The sequence below is a fragment of the Archocentrus centrarchus genome, chromosome 5, assembly GCF_007364275.1.
Source record: "Archocentrus centrarchus isolate MPI-CPG fArcCen1 chromosome 5, fArcCen1, whole genome shotgun sequence".
NCBI classification, from domain to species: Eukaryota; Metazoa; Chordata; class Actinopteri; order Cichliformes; family Cichlidae; genus Archocentrus; species Archocentrus centrarchus.
In genome coordinates, this window is record NC_044350.1 from 12,084,707 (window position 1) to 12,096,833 (window position 12,127).

Below are 12,127 nucleotides of genomic sequence, written 5' to 3' on the forward strand. Positions count from 1 at the left end.
CGACCTCTTTAAAAGCTCTCCAATGCTCTATATAGATTGTTATCCCATGTGTGTTAATCAGGCATCAGGAAGCTTTAGGTCAGTGGAGCAGGGAATGGATTTTCTCTGGCCCTGATGGGGAGACTGGGTGCATGATGGTTTCTACCTGTGGAGAAAATAACAAGCCAGTTGGAACAGAGGAACATCAGCCAATGATCTTGCATGAAGTGAAAACTTCTCCCAAAATGCCCCTGTTGGCTTGAAAAAGTTCCCTTGAGGACATTTATGACATTTAATCAATCTGTGAAAAGCTTTTTCCCTTCTTTTAAGTTTTAATGCAGATAATATATTAGGCAATGTGCAGTATAGAAGAGACTGGTGGCCTGTTTTGCAACAATCAACTAATGATGCAGTGGCTGCAACCGGAGACATTGGAAAATGGTACCTGTGACTGCCGCTGTGCTTTGTTCTTGTTGATTGCAGTAACCCAGTAGTTTCTGGCTTCATCCAATTAATAGCACATCTTCCACATATATATTTTAATTTAAAAGAAAATGTGTAGAATCAGTACCTGCCTTCTCTTCATTAAAACTGGTTTGCTTATACACCACAGTGCATTTTTTGCGTTGTACTGTCGCTAATCAGCCAATCACAGGTCAGCAATTCACAGCATTTAGGTATGTAGACATGCTGAAGATAGCCTGCTGAAGTTTACACTGAGCATCAGGAAGGAAGGTGAGTGAGTGAAAGTGGCGTGGTTGTTGTTTGAGTGTTTCAGAAACTGATGATCTACTAAGATTTTCCCACACAACTATCTCTAGGGGTTTAGAGAGAATGGCTGGAAAAAGACGAAAATTCTCTGAGAGAAAATACCTTGTTGATGTCAGAGGTCAGAAGATAACGGGCAGTAACTCAATCAGTCACATGTTACAAACAAGGTATTCAGAAGAGCATCTTTGAAAGCACAACACATCTGACCTTAAAGCAGAAGGGCTACAGTAACAGAAGACCACACTGGGTAGCACTCCTATCAGCTAAGAACAGGAAACTGAGGCTACATTTCACACTGACTCACCAAAATTGGACAACAGAAGATTGGAAGAACGCTGTACTCCAATGACCTCCACATTCACCAGATCTCAGTCCAGTAGGGCACCTTTGGGATGTGGTTGAAGAGGAAATTTGGATGAACAGCTGACAAATCTGCAGCAACTGTGTGATGTTACCAAGTCAATATGGAGCAAAATCTGAGGAATGTTTCAAGCATGTTTCAAAGGCAGTTCTGAAGGCCAAAGGGGGTCCAACCTTGTACTAGCAAGGTGTACCTAATAAAATGGTTGATGAGTGCACAAGTATAGTATATGCTTGTGCCATGACATGCACCTGTGCCACAAATCTATTTCTATTTGTTTCAACTAAACTAAAGAACGTGTTTATATTTGCTTTCAGCTGAAGGGCAGCTTCACCGCCACCGCTGACTACAAAAAAAAGGTTTGAAGTAATTTGGTTGAAAACACTAATGCAGTGCAGTACTGGACAGTATAAAGGAAAGTAAGGAATCTAGAGTTCTGACTGAAAAAAGTACAAACTGTTTCGATGAGTTGTGAGATTCAGATGAGAAGTGAGTCAACACAATAACAAATGTCTTTAGTAGTAAAGTATGCGCACACACAATAGCAGTGTGTACACAAACAGTGAGAAAGGCTGATGTGGGCGTAGGAATGCGTTACTGATCTGAGAACTGCATTAAGAGTAGTGAGACTGACTTTGCTGTTGTGAGAATTGCACCAAAGCAAAATAAAATCATTTATATGTGACTGTTATAATCTGTAATGAAATCATCTAATAAATCAACGAATAAAACTAAATACTTGCTTGTCAAATCTTAATAATTAGAAAGAAGATAGACGAAAATTAACGACTTAACTTTGTCAAGAAATCTTTGCCGTGATGTTGCAGATTCTAGAGTTAATGCCTAAATTGCTCATATCTCAGGATGGGAGTAAAGTCTGGGTGAAACATGATTTAACTTTGTCACTGTGGAATGTGCAGATTAACAAGAAAACAAAACAAATAAATGATCCACATTCAGATGAGTGTGACGCACCAGTGAGTGAGCTCTGATAACTTTCCAAACACACTCTATATTCAAAGCTGAAAAGACCTAAAATACAGCAGCAAACAGCTAAATCATTGTTTGCTTTTTCATTTTTCCATCACAAACCTGGAGGACAAGTATTAATCAGGCGTGAAATGAACTTATTATAACTGTTTGCACTTTTTATAGAAATAAACAATTATGAATCACGATTAAAGTGATTGATTGTAATGTTTGGCTCCTAATTTTGCATGCAAAACAAAATAATAAAAGACAGGCTGAGATTTATCATAATGCAGGGTTTAACCTGCCATATGGATTTCTGTAATTGTTCCTCCTTATGTAGTGATCATTCTCCACAGTGCAGAAATATATATACTACAAAAAATTTAAAAATTAATTGTACACACAAAATGTGCAATATGTACTGTATGCACACACACACATATTCAACAGAGCTGAGAGCATGTCATAGCTTCACTTTTCACTTCACTGTTACAGTTATTACAGTGCATTGGTGTTGGGCACACTCACCTTATGGTCATTAAAGACACCAGTGACTGTCAGTGATCATCTGGAATGTGGATATCATACTGTAAAGCCATCCTTCCACTCGGGGAAGGCTGGAGCCTATCCTAGCTGTCACAGGGCAAGAGGCAACCTAACCCCACTAACTGCATGTCTTTGGACACAGGGAGAACATGCAAACCCAGCACCCATCTCCACTATCATCTCATCCCATGGCTAGATGCCCATCTATGTGCGCATGCTCACTTCCCGTCTGTTGTTGGGCATTGTGCAGATTTTGTCAGTTGTACCTAGAAAGGACAGTAAAGAAACATTGGTGCTGCAGGCCTGAAGACCCTTTTAAAGCTCTGTAAAGCTGGGGGAGCTGCAAAAGACTCCCTGCATATATTCTTCTGATTCATCGCTGACTTTCAGTGAGCTTTTGGATTCATGTCACAGCCAAGACATTAGCAGCTAACCTAACACATTACTTAGTACTCACTATGCTGCAGACTTGCACTTGCCTTGGGGAGCTTTGCATGGTGTGACTGTATACATCTGTGGTGGGCTGAAGGCTGGCAGCTCCTGTACTTAACACCCACTCCTCTTCTTTACTGTGTGTCTGCACACACACACACACACACACACACACACACACACACACACACACACACACACACACACACACACACACAGCCTTTTTTTTTTGGGCACCCTAAGTTAAGAACGTTGACAGTAATCCATCTCACAGTGTCCCCAACCAGTTCCAGCTGTCACCTTTGCCTCGCCAGGAGCAACTGAACCACTCACCGGATTTAGGTGGCCCTATAGATACCACTGCCACTCATGGCGCCCCGGTTCCACCATGCACTTGATGCAACACACACTGACAGATACCAAAAGACTCCTCAGCTAAAATAGAATTTCAATTTCACCGGGTTCAGCGTGTGATAAAACACAGAGAGGCTTCCTTCACTTGTAACTAAAAGAGATTATAAAAAGGGGAGGGGGGCAAATATAGATCATGGCTTTATTAACTATGGCAACAGAATTTTGCATGCAAGAAGAGAGGTGGTGGCGGGGTGGGTGGGTGAAGAAACGAGCATCTTGTGCTTTGCAAGGAATTTATCATAATGTTCGCGCGGCAAGATCATTTGCCTCTTGACAGGATCATTACGAGATTCAGTGCTCCCACGACCATTACGCAATTTCAGCGTTCTTCCTCGGATGGAATTTTAATTGAATTAGCCCGGCTGGTTACACATGGTGCAAACGATAACATTTTTTGTCTATCTGGGCTCATTGAATCCGCTGGGGGGAGAGAGGGAAGTGCTGACGGGTCAGGGCAGGCCATAGAAAGAAAAAAAAAAAGGGGGGGGGGGGGGACATGGTAGTTTTGGTGCATTCTTCCTGGTGTCTTTTTTCTGTTGCAGCACACCTTTTTATTCAGCTACAATATACATGCCATGAAAATTACTGGTCTGGCTGCTCTGTCTGATGATCTGCTGTTGTTATACCCTCAAAAGCCACTCTTCCATGCAAGTGGCCATGTAAGCTGAGGGCAATGCAAGCATGATGTATGGTTAGGAGGTAAATGTGTTAGTATTAGCACCTCCAGAGAATAACCCCCTCAGCAGCAACTCAAGTACAGTCCCGTAAGAATGATTAATGATGCCGGTCATGTTATGAAAGGCAGGGAGACGGAGGAGGGAAGTTATCGTGCTGGAGCCAGACAAGAAGGTTCCTCTTTAATGTGAACATTTTGATCCTCAATTCTTTGATAGTAAATGACACAGCCTATTAAGAAGCTGGAATTAATATGAGGGCTGAGCATCAATAGAAAAATGCCTACACTGGTGCTACCCTAGGTATAACAATTTTCAAACCACGTAGGAGCTTTGCATTTTGAACTTGGGAAATTGAATAAATGAGCATACCCATCCAAACCTAAACTTTGACTTTTTTTTTTTTTAACTTGACAACAATGCTTTTATTTTATTTTGTTTTTTCCCTGCTTCAACACATTATTCCCACAAACTTGTATTTCACTTAAATTACTGGAATAAATGGATTCTCCTGAAGGCATGAAAATATTCAGCATCAACATCAATTTTAGTGACCCACAAAATAATCTGTGTTGACGCTGATGGCCATTAAAGAAACAGAGGACTCCAAGGCCCAAAATGACATGTAGCTGCGCTCCAGCAGCCAACTCAAGTAGTTATGATGAGGTTTGTGCGTGGTCCCTATGTCCAGGAGTTTACAGGACAACACAATTTTTAAAGATTTCCTGGTGAATTTTACTGTGCCACTTTGTGCTGTGACTAGATTGGCTCCACAGTGTAGTGGTGGTAGTAGTTACTTTCTGGTGTGGCCAGGTACTTGCAGTCAGTGTAAAGCAAGCAGTTCCCATTTGCTTGGCATAAATGTCTTTAAAGTTGTGTGTGGGTGACTCGATCATCCAAACAAACAAATATGGATCAGTTTGGGGGGGGAGACATAGACATAAATGTAAACATTTGAATAGTGGATTTTGGGGATTCAATATTATGTGTACAGCAGAATGTGTCAGTGATTAATGCAAAGCCACGTATTAACAAAGCTGCTTGATAACTGTTTGCAAACACGGTTGAAGTCACAAAAAAAAAAAATCCAAGCCACAAATTATTTAGCAAAAAATGTTTAATCTCTCCTTGATGCGTGTTTATTTACAAGTAGTAAATCTGCAAAATAGGAAATAACAGAATATTTACACAATGAATGTTAACCTGCAAACTTGTGACAGTCGCTTCAAGTCTGAAACTCTAAAAATGTATCAGTTATTGTAGTATTAAAATTCTTTAGCCACTCTATCTGAAATTCCTTTGCTTTGTGTTTCCATGGGTCCTATGTAACTTCCATTAAAAAAAAATATGAATTGTCAAGAATCAAATGAAAGCAGGAAAAACAAAACAGAATGATGCCAGGACTTCATTAGATTCAGCAACGGTTTGTAAAGGCAAAAATGTGATGACGCTGAGAGCTGAGAATTAAACATGACTATGAGCTGAGTCTACTCACTCTGAAGGGTCAAACAGCAGCAAACCCAGGAATTCAAACTACAGCCTACACTCTTAGACCGCCTCAGTAACATTAAATACAAGTCAACTGTCGTAGTAAACAGTGAAAAAAAAAATGAACAGTTGAGAAGGGCAGCTGGGAAGTTTCTCTAAAAAACACACACGGACTTGCAAAGAAGGTCAATTTAAAAGGCAAGTAGCCATGCAAATGATAAACAAGCACAACTCCCCCAGCAGTCATTTAATCAACAGAGCTACGACTGGAATACGACACAAATGGAGCATGAACCTGAGAATGGATTGAGAATGTCTGAGTGTCTTTAAAAAGCCCGACGGATCACCAGCTGGACGCCACAGCCTCAGTTGTTTTGTTTTTTTTTTTTTGTCTGTGTGATGATTTTTGCAGGGACTGAGTGAATGTGTCCCTACTGGACTCACACAGACCATTCAAAGGACTGCTGTTAACAGCACCACAGAGTCTCAGCAGTCAACCATTTCTGTGCCATGTGATCTATACAGAAAGAGCACCAAAATGTATGAATTCAGCAAGAAGTCAGAGGAAAAAAAAACATGATTACTTTTTTTTTTTTTTTTTTCATAGTGGACTAAACACATTTTGGTGAAGGTTTAAATTTCTATTAGAAATAATATAATGTGTGTAACCAACATGATGACATGAAAGGGAGAAATTTCTATCCCAGCGTGGCCAGTGTGGTCCCTTAAGACTGGCAGGTTTGTAGTGAGCCATCAAGTCTCAGCAAGTATTGGGATGAAGCGGGCTCATAAGGATACAGCTGTAGAAGTCATGTTGCGTCTCAGACATGTATAGTAAACAAAAAGGAGGGTTGGACAGCATTTATGATCAGCATAAAATGACAGCCCTAATGTTTGATAGAAAAACAAGGTACAAGAGTTAAAGCAGCAAGTCACATTTCCATCACGACAACACAGATGCTCATCTGATTCAAAAATTTCATTTCGATCCTTGAGATCAGGAAAATAAACCTTGAGTTCGGTCAAGTACTTCGACATCAGGCAAACTGAAGAGACTTTTGTCTTCTGCGTACCATAAAATGTACAATTTACAAATCAAATTAAAAACGACAAACAAACAAAAAACACCTCTTTACAAAAAAAAAATGGCAAAAAGCTTTTGTTCATCATGAAAAAGTATACAATTTACAAATGAAACTTCAACAAAAAAAATAAAATAAAATAAAATAAAACAATATACAGAGCACAGTTTGGTTTTCGGCAAGCGGAAATAAACCCCTTATTTCTCACCATAAATTCAAAAACCATGACTTCGAGACTTCAAAACAGAGAAACAAAGAAATCCTCTTAAGAGAGCGGTAATATAAAAAGCTTAAGCCACACATGGCAGTAGGCTAGTTTGGAAACAGGAGCTGCAGGCCGAGGGGAGGATTACCCAGCCTTATGTAGCTAATGAACCAAAGTGTCTCACCTCTGTATGCTTCTATACCCTCCTCATGGATAGAAAGCTAAAACCCGTCTTAAACATATAGGTTCTCGAGGTGGAGGTAAAAAAAATAAAAAATGAATCTTTCATTGCCTCTCTATTGTAGGAACTGAAAAAAATGTTAAAGTGGCTCGAGGCTGGAAACAGCTTTTCTGACTTTGTCTCTCCACTGAGAGGCTCGGTTACGTTCTACCTGACCTCACTGTGGCTCCTGAACGAGCGGAGTCTGCAATCATAAAGACGCTGCTCCCGCAGAACTGTCGGAAAAAAACGACCCTTCGAGGGATGGCTAACACAAAGGCATGACTGTGGAATCCTAAAGGTTAGACAGGGCGCTATCAGAGCGAACGGGAATATTTAAGGTAGTGCAATGAAACTACTTCATTGTTCAGCCACTAAACTGTCACTTCTTGACCTTTGAATTAAAGAAACATCTGTGGAGCCAGACAGCAACGTGGCCATGATAAAGCAACCATCCTGCGAGTATATATTTGGCTTTGTGAAACCAACAGATTGCACTGATTGAATAAGAAACAACAGCAACTTCATGTTATCACTATGACACCATGAACTCTCAACTGGAAGATATGGAAATGGGCAACTCTGTGTGTCATCTTTGCCACTTTCAACAAGGATCCTATGATGGGTCATTACTCAAAAACCTCTTTTCAGTCACTAGGCATGTTCATATTTAAAATCATATGGTAGCACATTCCATCTAACAAAATGTCTTTGCACTAAACAACATTCAAAGAAAACATGGCACAGTACGACTTTTTTGTTTCTTTTTCGTTGTTTTTTTTTTTTGTCCACTTTTTTTTTGTACTTGTAATATCAAATCATGTTTTACTGTTTTATTTTTATTGTATTTGTTGGATTGAAAAGAAAAAGAAAACAAAGAAAGAATGTTTTCTCCCTAATCTTTCTTTAAAAACGTAGCTGTATTTATATATAATATCTATATAGTCTTGCTTTGTAACGTTTCTGTAAATTGTGCAAATTCAGCAGTAATACAAGTGGCGAGAGATCAGAGAGTGGGCAGTTGATTACATTTATACAAAAAAGAAAAAAAAATCCTAACTGTGACATCTGGAGTCACATGACCTAGAGAGATCCTCTCTCCATTGGCTCACCGCAGATTGGTCCGTTCTGCTAATGATGCCATATCTGGAGTTCTTTCCAGGCTTGTTTCTGTCCTGAACCATCGCGTCATCACAACAAAACTCCTGAAATCAAAATCAAGCAAACCACAAACACCGACATCCACAATAATCAAATGCTGTCGAGTTGACATGTTCTCCATGTATGCGTGTGTGAAAACGTCCCGTGTCCTAGCCTCTCACACAGACACACTGTATGGAGCTGCAGACAAACACACACATACACATGTAAGCGTACACAGGCCCGCCCATCTCTGCCGAATCCCCCCGTTTTGCAGTATACTGCTTCGGTGCTTTTGCAGTTCGTCTGTCGTATTGTTTGGGGGTTGGAGTTTTGTTTGTTGTCTGAGTGAGAGGAACGTTGGGAGAGAGACAGATGGAGAGGAGGAGTGAGGAGGAGCAGGAGGTGCTGGATGGTCCTCAGCTGGTCAGGGCCATTGTGTCGATGACCTGCTCCAGTTTGCTCCTCAGTCTCTGTCTCCTCGCCTGCTCGTCTCGCTCCAAAGCTGACAAGATCTGGAAATAAAAACAGGTTTGAAGTCTTATAGTTCCTGCTTTCGAAGCACATGAACGTTCTTCCTACATAAACACATATATGGACTCCCACCCGGCTGGGTCCTAAAGCATGCAAACCTTAATGTCCACACAAGAGTGCTTGGTTTTGTTTGTTCGGTTACCCCGATCCAGTCACCTCTTGATGTCATTCAGGTTTAAGGTAAGCCTGTTTTTGTCTTTACTGGATCATCACAGAACCAACACCCCCAGTTTGTACATGGCCCATACCTTGTTCAAAAAAAGCCAAGGAAAAAAAGACTTAAATCTCACCTCGTCCTTGTACTTGATGATGTAGGAGTAGATCTCATGTAGGGCTGACATGCTGTTGAATTGGTTAGCATGTAGGCGTGACTGCTCTGCAAGGTAGGCACTCATGTCCTGATCGCTGATAGCCGGCATCCTGGCGATGTCAGAGTAGTACCTGGACAAACACAAACGCAAGCGGTTTGAAATATTTGTACGAAAACACAAAAATGTAACATTCACATCTAATCCTGCATAATGACATACCTTTCTACCCAGTTTTTATAGTTGGGGATGTCTTTAGCATAAAGCAGTTTGTTCGAAGGTGAGTCCTTCCCTAGTTTATGCTCCGATGTTGAACATGAATCCATGAAGGTCTGAGCCACCACAGACAAGCAGGCGTCTGTAATGCTGTTCTTGTGGATGTCAAATACAAACTGGGGGTTCTTGATCACATTCACCCAGAACCTCAGTGGAAGACTGGAAGAGGTGAGAAAAAACAAGGATGAGGTGGAGGAAGCAGAGGAGGAGCTGCAGAGTTAGAGGGCAGTGAGCAGAGATCACCCCAATGCATCAAGCTGCACACTCACTGAACAAGCAGTCGTGAATGATTAGATACTAAAACTGGCAAGGAAAAAAATACAAGCGTGGTGCATTCTGCTGCACTATCAATGCAAAAGTGTTCCATATTTGTTGGCTTACTGTCCAATATTGTTCCTACTGAGCAACACCAATGCCAACAAAACACAAACCAGCAATCTAATATTGCCAGCCATGCCCTTTCACAGCTTGCACACACACGCAAACTCACCAGTTGCTCTTCCAAGTGTGCCTTACATCGGGGTCTGATATGGAGTGTTTGTCTGCCTGCTCGTCCAAGAAGTCAAACATGTACTTGATGGCGAGAGGCAGAGCGCTGCCTCGGTGCGCTGTGCTGAAGATGGTCTCAAACAGGTCATCCACGAATTTCTGGAGTGTGCCCTGAACACAAGAACCACTGCTGGATTAGAACTATTTGACATTTCCCTGTTCTTTGGGGCTTTTACGTAAACATTATCGTTTGGGTATGAAATTTTAGAAATATGGAAAAGTCTGTTTGTGTACATAGGGTTTTTAAAGGTGGACTAGCAAATATAGAGTCTCTGTTACACTTAGATTAATGTTTCAGCAGTTCTGTTACAGCACTGCTACACAACTGCCTTTGCTTGCACATTCTTCTTTGCTGTTGTGGCTGTAGGTGATGGCTGTCAGCAGCAGGTATTTGGGATGACTGCTTTGCTGTCAGCACTTCAACTTTCTGAGTTTTTGATGATGTTGAGCACTTAGTGTTCTTTATAGTATTTAGGATAGGGCCCAATGAGAGTTCAGCCTAAGGCTGTTCTGCTGCTGTTCTACCACATCGCACGACTCCGGGGAATTCAGAATCCTAACAAAGTTCTCTGAAGTCGAAATGATTTGATATTTCCCACAAGCGTTCGGCACGTTTGTTTCCGTTTTCAAGCATCCAGGCCACTTTTTACAAAACCTTAGCTGGAGCAGCCACAAGTTGAATTTGCAGTTTTGTATTTGTTCACACATTTAACAAATCAGCTTCCTAAACACACACAGCTGTGGGGGCTGTAATAAATAAGAATAAACTGCAGCGTTCCAGACCACCACCCCCCCCCCCCCCCCCCCCCCCCCCCACACACACACACACACACACACACACACACCTCCCAATTCTCCTCCTCTGGCTTGCATGTTAATCATTTCCCAGTTAAGGCAGCACTGATGCAGCTAACCTTGCACTTTCATACCTGGAGCTCAAACAATGAAATCCTGGAGCTAATGAGTGAGACGTGGCGGGAGGAAGCATCAGGGCGCCCGCAAATGAGAGCAAGAACCTGACATGGTTTTCCCGTATGAGCTAAATGACATTTTGACTGCACATTTGTTAATTTCTGCATGGAGGTATGTTTATATTCTGTGGTATATGAGTGGAAACCAACAGCGAGCCACATTATGAGTGTTTAAGATGCGGCAGAATGGTCTCTGAGAATTCACACATTTAAGTTGTCCATTTCTCACATTAAGCAAGTTTAATAAAAAATGCTAATTTGGCTCTAATAAAACCTTGTTTTTAATCCAGCCCCTGGTTTCCCTGACCTGAACAGCACTCAACTAGACTAAAACAATTGTGCTGAAGGCCGCATTTTATCATATTGTCAAGTTAATCATTTGAATCCATTACTCAGAAAGGAGAATCACTCTTACTTTTGGGGAAATGTGAAACCAAATGGGTGCATTTTGAATAAGAGCTTTTCTCTTAATGACTTTAGTGTTTTTTTCCCCTTGTGCTGAAGTGCTGTTTGTAACAATTAATGCAAAAATGAAACAAAAATAAATTATTTTTCCGTAGGTGTTTCTTGATGGTGATTAGAAACGCTGGAAAATTAGTCCTCTAATGATTCTTTAAAATCATCTTAATTTTATTATTATTTTAATGTATGTATGAATTTGGGGCCAAAGAAATGTCTGTGTATGCCTTGCAACTGTATATATTTGTGTATAAGCTAATGTGTACATTTCCTACAAAGCAAATGCTAAGTGGCCACTGAAAGCTCTGGAAAGGTTTTAATGCTCTCCCACCTTCGGCAGTTAAAGCAAATAAAATAGTTTCTTGGTTGCAGCCCTTGTTTCACAACCCAATTTAGCAGAGATGGAGGCTCAGTCACACTCTGCTCCATGGTGGTTAACAACTAACTCAGGGAGGAAATACAAATCGACTGCAGTTTGCTTTTCCAGAATATCAACACAAACACTTGAACTCCACACTTTAAACGCACCTTTCTGATTGTCATCTGAGGACATGTGCTGCATAAAAACCGAAGCAGCTTCCACAGTGTGGTCTGGAGGACATGGAGGAATTAGGTGAATAATGATCGCAGGGTACTGGCCTGGGCCTAAAAGCCCCGAGGCCACCAACAGAGGGCCCAGTAACACCAACCAAACAACTCAATAGTCAAAGGTCAACCTCCTAATTAAGACTCTGCATATGTGTGTC

General features: G+C 41.1%; 1 protein-coding gene across 1 annotated transcript in view; it reads right to left on the reverse strand.

Annotated features, from left to right (window-relative positions):
* Positions 1-6,006: 6,006 nt before the first annotated feature.
* Positions 6,007-12,127, reverse strand: part of plxna1b (plexin A1b) — a 188,250-nt gene continuing 182,129 nt past the window's right edge. The window contains exons 29-32 of the mRNA XM_030728514.1: positions 9,893-10,062; positions 9,349-9,561; positions 9,109-9,259; positions 6,007-8,799 (exon numbers count right to left, since the gene is read on the reverse strand). Coding sequence (XP_030584374.1) covers positions 8,704-8,799; positions 9,109-9,259; positions 9,349-9,561; positions 9,893-10,062 — 630 coding nt within the window. The 3' untranslated portion in view covers positions 6,007-8,703. The remainder of the gene's footprint in view (positions 8,800-9,108; positions 9,260-9,348; positions 9,562-9,892; positions 10,063-12,127) is intronic.